Source organism: Rana temporaria, chromosome 5, assembly GCF_905171775.1.
Source record: "Rana temporaria chromosome 5, aRanTem1.1, whole genome shotgun sequence".
Classification (NCBI taxonomy): Eukaryota; Metazoa; Chordata; class Amphibia; order Anura; family Ranidae; genus Rana; species Rana temporaria.
This window is the reverse complement of record NC_053493.1, coordinates 251,304,465-251,320,598: the sequence shown is the minus strand read 5'-3', so window position 1 is coordinate 251,320,598 and position 16,134 is coordinate 251,304,465. Positions and strand designations below refer to the sequence as shown.

The window sequence follows — 16,134 nt, the reverse complement described above, 5'->3', positions numbered from 1 at the left end:
AATCCTTTAGATGAGGATGAAACTATCTGACTTTCCTCAAGCACCGCATCATACACCCTCTTCCTCCATGTACATCTATTCCCTCTCTAACAACACAGGGGAAACAGGAGAAAGAGGCCATCTGTTTTCTGTTGCTCTAACTAAAACAGTCATGTTAATGCAGACGCCAAGTCCTTCTTTGTAACATACAATGTCCCTTCAGTAGCTACCAGATCAGACATATGTAAGGGATCTAAACCACTCACTATAGCTAGCCCTTGGGACTTCGTCCAGTGTCTTCCAGACCTGCTTGTGATGACAACGTGCCCCTCCCATCTGTGCTCCTACCTTCCCGCTTTCTATTAGACATTGCAAAATGACTATGATCTGTGCTTAAACAAGCTGTCTTTAAAGAAATAAAACAGCTTGGATGATACTTGCATACACAGATAGATAGATAGTAACCCTGGGAGACCCACTCTAGCTGCCAGTGCAGTGTCCTTTCCTCCTCCTAGGTGTACTCGTGTAACCCAAAGAAATCTGAAAACCACACTGCCCTGTGCCTCTGTGATGATGCCCAGGCTGTCATCACAAAAAAATGCTGTGTTGATGCTGCCCACCCATCTTCACTCACCATATACCTGCCATCATCTACTTCAGGACTCTGTTTCTGCTTTCGGTGTGTGCCCCAGCATGTGTGCATGCTTATGCGCACTCCTGTATGGCTGTATACTTTCCAGGGTGTCAGCCTAGTAGGCGAAAAGGGATGCAATATGATGGCAGGGGAAATACATTACAGGTACCAAAAAGTTTTACAGCCTAGCAGAAAAACTTCCAGAAAACCAATCAGCCAGGACCATCATCTAGGAAGGGGAAAAAAAGAAGAACAGGCAGCAATAACAACCATAAAAACAGGAGTGAGCTCTCTGGGACTGAGGCTACCCAGCACTTACTACTCCTGCTGCAGGATCGAATCACAAAAAACATGATCCAAATTTCACCCAAAATGGCAGCAATGATTGGCCAGACCTTCACAGACTGATTCCTGTACCCTGAGGTTCACTGACCTGGACCTGTCTAGCACCCCACCTTGGAGAGTACTTCTGTACAAGGTTCTGTATCTGCAGGGTCCAATGCTGAAAGGTCAAGTTACAGGCAATTCCCACGTTTTTTTATCTTCATCAGAGCAGGGCCCAGGTACCATCCATCTCAGTGCTATAGCTGCAGGAATGGATCTGGAACGCCAATCTCTTGATCCCTACAGGAACCGTTCAGAATCCGGCAATGCTATGCAGAAAGCTGCACAACAGTGGCCATCACCTTTTGACACTGGAAAAAAAAACAGATGCTCTTCTTTGGAGGGTGGAGTGTGTGTATATATATATATATATATATATAAAAAAAGAGGACGTCCTGTCTGTTTGCCAGTGTTTTTTTTTTTTAAATGTCATACTTGCTTGCTCTGTGTAATGGTTTTGCACAGAGCAGCCCAGATCCTCCTCTTCTTAGGTCCCTCTTTGGCGCTGCTGGCCCCTCCCTCCTGTTGAGTACCCCCACAGCAAGCAGCTTGTGTCCCATTCAGACACCGAGCCCTGGCACAGTCCTGCCCCTTCTCTCTCCTCATTGGCTCACTGACTGACAGTTTTGGCTGGATTTGGGCCTTAAAGAGAGATGGCACAGACACCTTTTAAAACTTCAGTCTTCAAGTAGTAATTTAAAATGTCTCTAAAATCTAAGGGGTTTTTACCTTAATGCATTTTCAACTGTTGCTCTCCTCAATCTCCCATCTAAACCTGATCTCAATTCAGCGCTGTGCCCGAGAGTGGCGCCTCTCTCCTCTCGCTCACGGAGGCAACAGCAGGAGCCATTGCGGTCAATAAAATTAAGTATTAAGGTTATTTTAAAACTGTAATTAAGAAAAAGCAGCTTCTCACAAATTTCATTACATCCTTTTAAAAACTACAAACCTTAGGTGTATGATCCATAATCCTCTTCAAGACAGGTGACAAAACCACCCTGGAATTAAGCAAAGATACCATTTGTCAAATTAGATTTACAGTTACATTTAACTACATTTAACTGTGTCAATAGGAAGTTTGATCGCTGAAAAGATTGTTATCAAGGTAAACACATGCTTTAAATAAGTATACATATCAGTTGAACTTCTATTCTAAACCATACAGAGAGTATGAAATTCCTAATTGTTTCCCTAGTCTATAGAGGAACGAATCAAGATCTTACCTTTGGGACATCCAGAAGCAGTCCAACTAAGGGACGGACAGCAGAAAACAACTGCCAACAGGTCCAATGTGCCCTGAAGGGAAAAAGACCCAAGGGACCCAAGAACAATGTCCTGGTCGAGGAATGATCAGAACCACCCTAGGGCTGTCCTAAGCCTCAACTTGCCTGATCCTTTTTGAGTCTAAGGCCGGGTACACACGGACAAACATGTATGGTGAAAGCGGTCCGTCGGACCGTTTTCACCATACATGTCTGCCAGAGGGCTTCTGTACGATGGTTGTACACACCATCGTACAGAAGTCCGCGCGTAAACAATACGCGGGGCGTGTCCGCGGTGTCGCCGCGTCGATGACGCGGTGTCGCCGCGACAATGACGCGGCGACGTGGGCGGCCCGCCTTTAAAATGCTTCCACGCATGCGTCGAAGTCATTCGACGCATGCGAGGGACGGCGGGCGCCTGGACATGTACGGTAGGTCTGTACTGACGACCGTACATGTCCGAGCGGGCTGAATTCCAGCGGGCTGTTTTAAAACAAGTCCAGGAATATTTGCCCACTGGGAAAAGGCCCGGCGGGCAAATGTTTGCTGGAATTCGGCCCGCTCGCGCCCACACACGACCAAACATGTCTGCTGAAACTGGCCTGCGGGCCAGTTTCAGCAGACGTTTGCTCGTGAGTATGGGGCCTTAGAGACATAGGTTTGCTTGCACAGAATGGCTGTTAGCTTGGATATACAACAAGGCCATGCCCATCATCAAAGAACCCTAGAGGGTGCAACTGGGACTACAGTAGTCCCAGTTACAACTTTGCTATACAAGAATAATCTTGCTATAAAATCCTGGTCAATCCTCAAAGCTTAGAGATGCTCCCGACTCCCCAGATCCAACCATGTGTCAAGATCAAGAGTCAAGAGTCTATAGAACAATGGTCAGGAGTCTTATCAGGACAGAAGAACACCACTGGGTCAAAATAGAGGAAAAGTCCTTCCTCCCTAATCTGCAACAGAAGGAGAAAGATTTAAATCTGGGTGGGTAGATCTAATGGGAGTCATCAGAGCTTCCCCTACAACTGCATTAGGAATCCTGGAGCAGAAAACACTTCATTTAGCAGACCCAGGATATCATTGGGTCCACATATGACATCCCTTGCTTGCAGAGCAGGTCATGAAATGTCTCTAGGTGAAGGGACCTCTACCATATGTCCAGAATCAGCCATTTGGGGAAATAGGACCACAAGTTGATCAAACCTGAGATAAATACCATGATCAGGATTAAAACACAAAATTATTTGCAAGCCAGAACCCAACCTACCCAGGTTGTCACAGCTAGATATCCTGTTGCTGCTTGATGGTAGAGACACATCAACAATGTGAAATCGTCCAACTAAGTCTATATCTGGAGATCTGTCAAGGAGATAATCTAATGATTTAGGGGAAACCACAGCTTCAGGAACCCCAGTATGCAGAATGGGTGATGAAAATTCTCCACTGATAGGAGCTTAAAAAAGGTGGGAAGAGAAGACTTCTCCATCAAAACTGGGATACTGATTAACCAGGGCAGGGACAACTAGATCCTCAGGGACAGACAATCAAGTCCTGCTCAGCAACTTCAGGAGAACAGTGAAGAAATGAGACAGTCTGGGAAGAAATTAGTGGGGGTGCCTCAGAAAGAGCTGGCCACTAAAACACAAGCCACATGCAACAGGTATGAGACACGTATCTCTCACACTAAGGGACAAAGGAATGAGAACAAAATATCCTTGAGATTCTGCTGCTAAAGAATAATTCTGGTTAAAACTGCCTACAAGAAATGAGAAATCTCCAGCACAGATTTCAGATTATACAACAATAAGCCACATACTGGTGACAGCTGGACAAACAGGCAAACGTTGTCTAATGAGATACACACTGACTATTTTCTTCACAGGCGGTCATCAAATGTCCCACAATAGGGATGCAATGACAAACCACTAAGGCAGGGATCAGAAACCTTTTCCCACTTAAGGGCCGGAGTCAATGTATGTAAATGCATGGAGGACCACATTTACCTGCTAATGAAATGGGGGGGGGGAGTACAGAGGTGGTTGTAGATGGGGGGGGGGGGGGGTTACAATGGTGGCTGTAGACAGGGTGGGTATAGTGGTGGCTGTGAATGGGATGGGGGGTTAACAGAGGTAGCTGTGGACAGGGGGGGTACAGAGGTGGCACTGGACAGAAGGGGGGGGGGGGTACAGGGGTGGCTGTGGACATGGGGGGGTACAGAGGTGGCTGTGGACATGGGGGGGGTACAGAGGTGGCTGTGGACGTGGGGGGAAAAGAGGTGAATGGGGAAAAGAGGTGACATCGGAGAAAGAAAGGGTACAAAGGTGGCAGTCGACAGGGGGGGAGGCAGAGGTGGCAGTCGACAAAGGGGGGGAGGGGGTACAGAGGTGGACGTGGACATGGGGGGGTACAGAGGTGTCTGTGGACATGGGGGGGTACAGAGATGGATGTGGACATGGTGGGGGGGTACAGAGATGTATGTGGACATGGGGGATACAGAGGTGGCTGTGGACATGGGGGGTACAGAGGTGGCTGTGGACATGGGGGGGTACAGAGGTGGCTGTGGACATGGGGGGGTACAGAGGTGGCTGTGGACATGGGGGGGTACAGAGGTGGCTGTGGACATGGGGGGGTACAGAGGTGGCTGTGGACATGGGGGGGTACAGAGGTGGCTGTGGACATGGGGAGGTACAGAGGTGGCTGTGGACATGGGGAGGTACAGAGGTGGCTGTGGACATGGGGAGGTACAGAGGTGGCTGTGGACATGGGGAGGTACAGAGGTGGCTGTGGACATGGGGAGGTACAGAGGTGGCTGTGGACATGGGGAGGTACAGAGGTGGCTGTGGACATGGGGAGGTACAGAGGTGGCTGTGGACATGGGGAGGTACAGAGGTGGCTGTGGACATGGGGGGCACAGGGGTGGCTGTGGACATGGGGGGGCACAGGGGTGGCTGTGGACGGGGGGGTCAGAGGTGGCTGTGGGGGGTACAGAGGTGGCTATGGAGGGGGGGGGGTACAGAGGTGGCTATGGAGGGGGGGGGGTACAGAAATGGCTATGGACGGAACATTCAAGAAAATGGTTGCCCAGGATCCTAACAATATTAAAGACGGCCCTGAATATTCCTATTATTCACTCTGTTTAACAATGTCATCTGCAAAAGTGTCTGTGCCACACAATAAAAAAAAATGCAGCCGCATACCTTACCAAGAGTGCCGCCGGGGCCCCTCTCCTCCCCTTGCCTGACAATTGTAGCAGGCGGGCCGAGAATGACGTCAGTCAGGAGGAGAGGAGGAGAGAGGCACTGACCCCAAAACGAGGCACACGGCTGCATTTCCACTAGGGTTGTCCCGATACCACTTTTTTAGGACCGAGTACAAGTACCGATACTTTTTTTCAAGTAGTCGCCGATACCGAATACCGATACTTTTTTTAAATGTGTCCCCAAATGCAGCCATGTCCCCCCCATATGCAGCCATGTCCCCCACATATGCAGCCATGTCCCTCTAGCCATGTCCCTCACATATGCAGCCATGTCCCTCTAGCCATGTCCCTCACATATGCAGCCATGTCCCTCTAGCCATGTCCCTCACATATGCAGCCATGTCCCTCTAGCCATGTCCCTCACATATGCAGCCATGTCCCTCTAGCCATGTCCCTCACATATACAGCCATGTCCCTCTAGCCATGTCCCTCACATATGCAGCCATGTCCCTCACATATGCAGCCATGTCCCTCTAGCCATGTCCCTCACATATGCAGCCATGTCCCGCTAGCCATGTCCCTCACATATGCAGCCATGTCCCTCTAGCCATGTCCCTCACATATGCAGCCATGTCCCTCACATATGCAGCAATGTCCCTCTAGCCATGTCCCTCACATATGCAGCAATGTCCCTCTAGCCATGTCCCTCGATGCAGCGGCGGAAAGGGGGGGAAAGTATTCTATTTAGGTATCGGGGGTATTTGCGCGAGTACGAGTACTCCTGCAAATACTCGGTATCGGTCCCGATACCGATACTGGTATCGGTATCTGGACAACCCTAATTTCCACCATACAACACAGAAATTTTCGCAGATAACACCACCAGACACCCACTTGTCTGTGGGCCGGGCACCCATGAATTAATCATGGCACTGACGGGCCAGGGGGTTTAGCGGTGGCGGACTGGGTGCAGCCCACGGGTTGCCGACCCCTGCACTAGGGCAAACACTGGGGCCAGCACCCTTAGGAAGCAGGGGTGCTACTGCAGAGTAATAGTCCTGGAAGGCTGGTGATCTGTAGGTACAGAGACCAGAAAGTCCTTCTGTGAAGGGGAAAAGAGATAGCCGGACTGGTGGATAACATGCAAAACTCTCTCAGACAGTTTCTCAGAGAAAAGAATAGAAGAGAATATTGACCAGGTTGGGATGCAACACATGAGATCTAAATGGCACAAGTGATTGAACAAGGTCCAGGTAGTCTGTGGGAGACCCTAAAGATGCTGAGGTAGGTCTGCTAATCTTTAGAGTAAGACAGAAGGTTAAAAAGATGAGAAGCTGATCGGCCAGATACAGGCTCATCCATTTAAATTTTTTGCATAGAATTAATTTTACCCCAGCCAAACTGTCTGCCATCTACCCTACAGTTTCGCTGGACCATGGGACAGGCGAGTGTCTGATTATTAAAAGTCAGCAGCTACACTTTTTTTTTTCGGCGGAACTCCCCTTTAATGCACTACTTCTCAAGCCACTTCTTTGCTGCCTTGGCCGTGTGTTTTGGGTCATTGTCATTCTGGAATACCCATCCACGACCCATTTTCAATGCCCGAGCTGAGGGAAGGAGGTACTCACCCAAGCTTTGACGGTACATGGCCCCATCCATCGTCCGTGATGTGGTGAAGATGTCCTGCCCCTTAGCAGAAAAACACCCCCAAAGCATAAATGTTTCCACCTCATGTTCGACAGTGGGGATGGTGTTCTTGGAGTCATAGGCAGTATTCCTCCTCCTCCAAACATGGGGAGTTGAGTTGATGTCAAAGAGCTCGATTTTTGGCTCATCTGACCATAACACTTTCACCCAGTTCTTGTTCTGCTCCGATTCATTCAGATGTTCATTAGCAAACGTCAGACAGGCCGGTACATGTGCTTTCTTGAGAAGGGGGACCTTGTGGGCGCTGCAGGATTTCAGTCCTTCACAGCATAGTGTGTTACCAATTGTTTTTGTGAGATCATTGACAAGATTCTCCTGTGTCATTCTGGACTGATTCCTCACCGTTCTCAAACATAACTCCACGAGGTGGATCATGCATGGAGCCCCAGACTGAGGCAGATTGACAGATAATTTGTGTTTCTTCCATTTGTGAATAATCGCACCAACTGTTGTCACCCTCTCACCAAGCTGCTAGGCGATGGTCTTGTGTCCCATTCCAGTCTCATGTAGGTCTATAATTTTGTTCCTGACATCCTTGGACAGCTCTTTGGTCTTGGCCATGGTGGAGAGATTGGAATCTGATTGATTGCTTCTGCCTGCCTATTACACAGGTTACACGCTGAGATTAGGAGCACTCCCTGTAAGGGAGTGCTCCTAATCTCAGCTATAGAAAACACCTGGGAGCCAGAAATCTTGCTGATTGATAGAGGATGAAATACTTATTTCACTCATTAAAATGCAAATCAATTTATAACTTTTTGAAATGCGTTTTTCAGAATCTTTTGTTGTTATTCTGTCTCTCACTGTTAAAATAAACCTACCATTAAAATAGACCGATTATTTGTCATTGGGCTAATGTACAAAATAATCAGAGATCAAATACTTTTTTACCCTCGCTGTATAATCGCAATGGACAAGAAAAACTGTATTTATGTAATCTACCTGCTAACCAATTATGAGCTAGCTTAGGGGAGAAAAGAAAAATGCATAAAAGGTTACATAAAAAAATCTGCTTTAATATAAATTGGTATGCTAATTTGTATTAGAAGTACATTTATTGTTTAAAGTAAACTGGTTACAAACCGGGTGACTTAAAGCGGAGCTCCGCTGAAAAAAAAATATTAAAAGCCAGCAGCTACAAATACTGCAGCTGCTGACTTTTAATACTAGGACACTTACCTGTCCTGGAGTCCAGCGCCGTCCGCAGCAAAGGACGAGCGATCGCTCGTCACTCTGCTGCTGCCCTCCTCCGCCATCCTCGGTGAGGGAACCAGGAAGTGAAGCGCTCCGGCTTCACTGCCCGGTTTCCTACGGCGCATGCGCGAGTCGCGCTACGCCTGCCGATTAGCTCCCGCTGTGTACTGGGAGCCGAGTGTTCCCAGAACACAACGGGGGGGGGGGGGCGGGAGTTGACATCATGCCCGCAGTCTGCCCGAGACTGTGTGGCCGGAAGTGGGTGCAAAATACCTGTCTTTAAACAGGTATCTGCACCCCCTCCACCCTGAAAGTTGTCAAATGTGACACCAGAGGGGGGAGGGTTCCGATCAGCGGGAGTTCCACTTTAGGGTGGAGCTCTGCTTTAAATTGAAAATATATGAATTGTAAACAAAATATCACATGTAAAAACAAAATCGACACATCCAGCGATATTGGCAGCCAAGATCATAATGCAGATCTTGACTTCCTTTTACTTGGCTCCACCCCTTCCTAGCTCTCCTAGAGGCCTCTCCAACCAATAGAAAAACCTAGGAATAGGTAGGGACTAGATCAACTGCAACAGAAATAACCAGGACTACCAAAATACCAGATCTCGCGCCTACAAGTCGTTCAGAACACAGCAGCTAGGTTGGTAACAGGAAAGAAACCCTGGGAATCCATCACCCCATCCCGGAGGGCCCTTCATTGGCTAACAGTAAAGGATTGGGTCACATTCAAGACCATCTGCCTCACCCACAAACGCACACAAGGAAAGGCTCCTCCAAAATTTATGCAAGAAAATAAAAAACACTACACCCCCCATCGCACTCTCCGATCATCAAACCAAAACCTCCTCTACATCCCCAAGTCCAATTACAAATCAATGGGAGAACGAAGAATTGCAGTCCAAGGACCTCGGCTATAGAACACTCTACCAACGGACATCCGCATGGAAGAAAACCATCGGGCCTTCAGGAAAAAACTTAAGACCCACCTCTACTGAAGGATAAGGAAGACAACGGATGGAATAAGCGCCTTGAGGCGATTTAGTTTGCATGTGTAGCGCTATACAAGTTATTCACTCACTCAGCGGTAGTTGATCTAGAGAAAATCTGATTGCCTCGTGGGGAATTGGGAAGGAATTTTCTTTCCCGACTGAAGCAAATTGGATCATGCTTCATTGTTTTTCTTTTTTTGCCTTCCTCTGGATCCACTGTGAGTATAGAATAGTGTATATGGTGTGTGTGTTTTTTTTTTATTAGCAAAACTAGATGGACTAGTGTCTTTTTTCAGCCTATTTAACCTCAAATGTCTAAACGAATGTATCTACAAATAGCTTTTCCACAAGCTTCACTGAAGGCATTCTCTACCTATGCATTTTTCATCATATGTGTTGCATTGCCCAGGTTTGTGACACATGTTACCAGCAGAGGTAGCAATGGTCACACTGATACATTAATATGACTTACCTAACATCTCTGCATACGATGAGCGGCGTTTTTTTCGGATTGCTGGGTTCATCAACTTCATTGAAATCTGGTGACCACACGACAAACTGTACATTAATATCGAGGATAATTTAACAAGATGGTTTAAGATATATCACAGAAAAAGTACAAACCTTTCAATGCTTCTTGTGGTTTAATAGAACCAGAATCTTTTCCAGTAGAGTTTGTGTTTACTTCCTAAAAAAGTTGAAAATAAAAAAAGGTTTCCAACAACAACAACAACAGTCTATAAATAACTGCATAAAGCTTCAAAAGCAAGGTTTTGGGAATATCTAGGAAAAAATCTAAAAGCTTAGTACATAGGAGCTGGGTGCTAGCAGGTATCCAGTGTATGTGCTAAAATACACATGGCCCATTCAACAAACAATGTGAAATGAAGGTAACGTATCTCAGTAAACATCTTGCTCAACAGTCACTGCTCAAAAGGAATGCACATGGAGGCTTTCGATTAACCACTTAAGGACTGCCTAACGCTGATATACATCGGCAGGGAGGCACGGCTGGGCATAAGCATGAACAGGTACGTCGCCTTTAAGAGCCCAGCCATGGGTCACGCGCGTGACCCGGTCCTGAGCTCCATGACTGCAGGACCCGCAGACTCGATAGCCGCCGGTGTCCCACGATCGGGTCACAGAGCTGAAGAACAGGGAGAGGTAAGTGTAAATAACCTTTCCCTGTTCTTCCTAGTGAGAGTGTCACTGATCGTCTGTTCTTTGTCATAGGGAACGACGATCAGTGACGTCACACGCCAAGCCACGCCCCCACACAGTAAGAATCCCTCCCTTAGGTCACATTTAACCCCTTCAGCGCCCCTATAGGTTAACCCCTTCACTGCATTTTTATAGACAATGGTCCCAGAATGGTGTCAAGTGTCCGATGTGTCTGCCATAATGTCGCAGTCACGACAAAAATCTCTGATCGCCACCATTACTAGTAAAAAAAAAAATATTAATAAAAATGCCATAAAACTATCCCCCATTTTGTAGACGCTGTAACTTTTGCACAAACCAAACACCTATTGCGATTTGTTTTAACAAAAATATGTAGAAGAAAACGTACCGGCCTAAACTGAGGAAAAAAAATGTTTTATATATTTTTTGGGGATATTATAGCAAATACCATCAAAAGAAAGCTCCATTTGTGGGAAAAAAACAGAACGTCAATTTTGTTTGGGAGCCACATCGCATGACCGCGCATTTGTCATTTAATGCGGCGCAGTGCCGAATCGCAAAAAGGGGCCTGGTCCTTTAGCAACAAAATGGCCCTGCTTCACTTAAAGCAAGTGCAAGTCACCACTTAATACAGTTACAAATTATTTACAAATCATGAAACCTAAATACAGCTTCTGTACATACCTAAATTTGGCTTGATATCAGACTGTACAGTAGTATGCAGATTGAATGTAGAAAAGCGAACACTAGGATCTAAAATAATCTAGGATCTAAAATAATCTGCTGCATGCAAATGTGACCATGCCCACAAAAGTGTAGCACACCCCCTAAGGAACCGCAAGTAGAATGGGATCCCCCACCCTGCACAGTCAGGCACACCGCATCTTCACAACACACTTGAGTCAAAGAACAGTCCAGTGCTTTATTTTTTTGTTTTATTGAGGGGCATAAACGTGGAGAGGGATTGGCGTATTGTGGGATGCCCATTTAATCAAAACAGTAGAACTCTTCAGGGACACAACTATATACACTCCGTATATACACTTCTCCTCTGCCTCCTGCACACAGCTTGATTGCAGAACTACAACTCCCTGGACCAGCTGGTACAATAGGCTCAGTCAGATTAAAGCAAAAGCCCTTTACATGCAGGAACTTTGTGCTCCTTGTTTGTGTAGCAAAGTGCTAGTGCCCAGCTGTCCTCCTGTGGCTACTGATCCCAACACCACCTCTTCAGACACTGCCAGCCCGCTTGGCTGTAGCTGCCCCTTCTACTAGCCCTCCTGGCTAGGACTCCACAGTCCTATGCATACTCGCCGATTATGCCTTTGTCTTGCAGGATTTTTATTGGTTTACTGGAGGGTTTACTTCCTCTTAAACCTCTTCTCCACCGCCCACGGTCGAGACCCTATTGTTCTGGGTGGACGTCATATGACGTTGCGCCCTTTCAACCCACTAGGGGGCGCGCAAGCGCGCCGCGTCACTGGGGAACGGGTGCGCGTGCCTGGTGACTGCGATGGCCGCCGGGCACCCGCGATTGCCCTGTAACTTAGCAGGACCGTGGATCTGTGTGTGTAAACACACAGATTCACGTCCTGTCAGGAAGAGGGGACCGATGGTGTGTCCCTTGTACATAGGGACCACCATCGGTCACCTCCCCCAGTCACTCCCCTCCCCCACAGCAAGAATCACTCCCTAGGGAATACATTAACCCCTTGGTCGCCCCCTAGTGTTAACCTCTTCCCTGCCAGTCACATTTATACAGTAATCAATGCATTTTTATAGCAGGGATTGCTGTATAAATGTGAATAGTCACAAAAATGTGTCAAAAGTGTCTGATGTGTCCGCCGCAATATCGCAGTCACGATAAAAAAATCGCTGATCGTCGCCATTACTAGTAAAAGAAAAAAAATATGCTATAAATCTATCCCCTATTTTGTAATAATTTTTGCGCAAAACCTATCAATTTACGCTTATTGCGATTTTTTTTGCCAGAAATATGTAGAAGAATACGTATCGGCTAAACTAAGAAAACCAAAAGAAAGCTCTATTTGTGGGGAAAAGCATGACCACTCAATTGTCATTCAAATTGTGACAGCGCTGAAAGCTAAAAAATGGCCTGGGCATGAAGGGGGTGAAAGTGCCCAGTAGGCAAGTGGTTAATGCATGCTGTAATATCCTTAGCAATGAGTATATTTGAGGGGCTAGGAAGATGACCTTTAGGATTCATGTACATTTTTTAAAACCTCTCCTGAATGATTAAACTTGACAGATAGTAACACGCGTTTAAAAAATAGGATTTTCATAACAGCTTACCTGTAAAATCCTTTTCTTGGAGTACATCATGGATTTACAGGTAAGCCGTTATAAAAATCCTATTTTTATAGAAGCATAGTAATTACTATGTGGGATATCCCAAAGCAATGCTAATGAGGGGAGGGAGACCCCAAAAAATAAGCCGGGCGCCATCAGACATGAGGAATCAAACTGCAGCCTGCAGCACACTGCGCCCAAAGGCGACTTCCTCGTTTTTCCTTATGTCCAATTGGTAGAATTTAGTGAAAGTATGGACAGACGACCAAGTCGCGGCCTTGCAGACCTGAGCAATGGAGGCTTGATGATGCACTGCCCAGGAAGTACCCACCGCTCTAGTGGAATGTGCTTTAACCTTAAACAGAGGAAACTTTCCCTTCAAGCCATAGGCTTGAGAAATGACTTGTCAAATCCATTTGGAGATAGTGGACTTAGAAGCTGCCTGTCCACATCTGGGACCTTCTGGCAGAATAAACAAAATGTCTGTTTTCCGAACCTGAGCAGTAGCCCTAAGATAGATCTTAAGTGCTCTTAGTACATCCAGAGAATGCAATGACTTATCTTTTGCAGAACTAGGCTCTGGGAAAAAAGAAGGGAGAACCAGATCCTGGTTCAAAAGAAAGTTTGAAACAACCTTAGGAAGGAAGGCCGGATGAGGCCGTAGGACTACTCTGTCCTTGTGAAGAATTAGGTATGGCTCCTTACATGATAAGGCCACCAACTCCGATACCCTCCTAGCAGAGGTTATGGCCACCAAAAAAAAACACCTTCCTAGTCAGGAGGACCAAGGGAATGTGAGCCAGAGGCTCAAAGGGTTGTCTCTGCAAGGCAGAAAGGACCAGATTCAGATCCCACGGACGCAAGGGGGTCTTAATTGGAGGATTAACACGGATCACTCCTTGTAAAAAGGTCTTAACCAGAGAATGTGTAGCCAGTGGCCTTTAAAAAAATATTGATAAGGCTGAGATCTGGCATTTAATGGTGCTTAAGGCCAACTTCACGTCTGCCCCCATCTGCACAAAATCTCCGGGGATGCCACACTTTGGCTTCGCACCAGGCCACATAAGATTTCCAAACTCTGTAATAAATAAGCCTGGACGCTGGCTTTCTGGCATTAAAGTAGATACTACTGAATTAGAGAGACCCCTCCTCTTTAGGATATGGGATTCAACAGCCAGACCGTTAAATTTAGAGCCCGTAAGGAAGGGTGGAATATTGGCCCCTGAGACAGCAGGTCTGGACGAAACAGAAGGGTCCATGGATGTCCCACCGACACCCTTACAATTTCTGCGAACCAGGCCCTTCTGGGCCAAGCTGGAGATACCAGAATCACTGGTTTCTCTTCCGACTTTATCCTGCGAAAGAGGCGGGGTAATAATTGCAGCGGAGGAAACGCATAAATTAGGGAAAATTGATCCCATGGAAACACCAGCGCATCCATTCCACAAGCGAGTGGATCCCTCGTCCGGGACAGAAAGCTGCCCACCTTCGCATTAAACCTCGATGCAAGGAGATCCACATCTGGTATTCCCCACCTCTGACAAATGCCCTGGAAGATGTCGGAGTAAAGAGTCCACTCTCCTGGGAGAAACTGTTGGCGACTTAGAAAGTCTGCCTGCCAATTGTCTATCCCCGGGAATAAAAACCGCAGATATGCACGGGACATACTTTTCCGCCCAGATCAGGATTCGATCCACTTCTCTTGGAGCTGCACGACTCCCTGTGCCCCCCTGGTGATTTATGTATGCCACAGCTGTGGCATTGTTGGACTGAATATTGACTGAGTGACCCCGCAACCTGTCCGTCCAAGCCAAAAGGGCTAGACGAGCTGCCCGAATCTTTAGCAGATTGATGGGTAGAGACTTCTCGGTGATCGACCACTTTCCCTGGAGAGACAGCCCCTCCAGAACTGCACCCCAGCCCAGAAGACTGGCATCTGTGGTCACAACCCGCCAAGATATGGGAACAAAAGACTTCCCTCTTAGTAAATTCTGGGGAACTAGCCACCAGCAAAGGCTCTGCCAGACTGTTCAGGAGAGGGACATAGGGAGGTCTAAGGCTTGGATTTTCTTGTTGCAAGCGGATAGAATGGCGTGTTGAAGTCCCCTTCAGTGGAACTGAGCAAATGGGACGGCCTCGAAAGAGGCTACCATTTTCCCCAACAGCCACATACAAAGGCAAATGGAGGGCTGTTGCTTTTACTTGACCAGCTGAAGTAGCTCCCTTAAAGAATCGATCTTTATCTGGGGCAGAAAGATCTTTCTTTGATCTGTGTCTATGAGTAGACCTAAATACTCAAGTCTTTTTACAGGCACCAAGGCCGACTTGTCCAGGTTGAGAACCCAACCCATGGATTCCAGGTATTTCACGGTTCTGTGTACCGCTGAGTTTAGATCGGCAACTGAACAATCTACCAACAGATCGTCCAGATAGGCTACTATAGATATGCCTTGAGATTTTATTTCGCTAACAGGGGGGCCAGTACCTTTGTGAATATACACGAGGTGCAGTGGCCAGACCGAAAGGTAAGGTTACGAACTGAATGTGGCGTTGATTTACTGTGAAGCGTAACAGCTTCTGATGGTTGAGGAAGATAGGAATGTGTAAGTATGCGCCCTTTATATCGATGGACGCCAAAAGTTCCCCTCCTTGTAAGGAGGCAACCACCGACCGGATTGATTCCATCCGGAAAGATCGGACCTTTGGGAACTGGTTTAAGGCCTTGAGATCCAGAATGGGTCTTACATCTCCGTTTGGTTTGGGGACGGTGAAAAGATTTGAATAAAACCCCAAGCCTTGTTCTTCCAGCGGCAGTTTCCTGATCACCCCTTGGGATAATAGATGATCCAAGGCCAATGTTAGAGACTTTATTTTTCCCGGGTCTTTCGGGACGTTTGAGGCCAAGAAGCGGGGTGGAGGAAATTCGCTCAACTCCAGCCTGTAGCCCTCAGAGACCGTAGAGAGGACCCAATTGTCTTGTATCCTCCTTTGCCAAGCTTCCGCAAACAGCTGAAGTCTTCCCCCCACCCGGCTGAGTGGGGGTGAACCTTCATAATGCCGACTTAGATGCCGGCTTGGCCGGTTTACGGTTCCAAGGTTTTTTGGAGGCCTGAGGCTGGCCCTGCGGTTTTCCACCCGGGAGGCCGTTGGAACTGCCTGGCAGTTGAAGTGCTAGGAATAGCAGAGGAAGACTTTTTAAAGGAGGGGGGACCCCTAAACCTTTTCTTCACTGGTAACAGTGTGCTTTTGCCACTGGAAATTTTCTGAATATATGTATCCA

The 16,134-nt window shown here is 47.2% G+C and overlaps 1 protein-coding gene across 3 annotated transcripts in view; it reads right to left on the bottom strand.

Annotated features, from left to right (window-relative positions):
- The window catches only part of SYCP2L (synaptonemal complex protein 2 like), a 230,406-nt gene that overhangs the window by 124,164 nt on the left and 90,108 nt on the right, over positions 1-16,134 (bottom strand). For all 3 annotated transcript variants that reach the window (XM_040353720.1, XM_040353718.1, XM_040353719.1), the window contains exons 18-20: positions 9,987-10,050; positions 9,835-9,901; positions 1,947-1,995 (exon numbers count right to left, since the gene is read on the bottom strand). In XM_040353720.1, the coding sequence (XP_040209654.1) occupies positions 1,947-1,995; positions 9,835-9,901; positions 9,987-10,050 (180 nt within the window). The remainder of the gene's footprint in view (positions 1-1,946; positions 1,996-9,834; positions 9,902-9,986; positions 10,051-16,134) is intronic.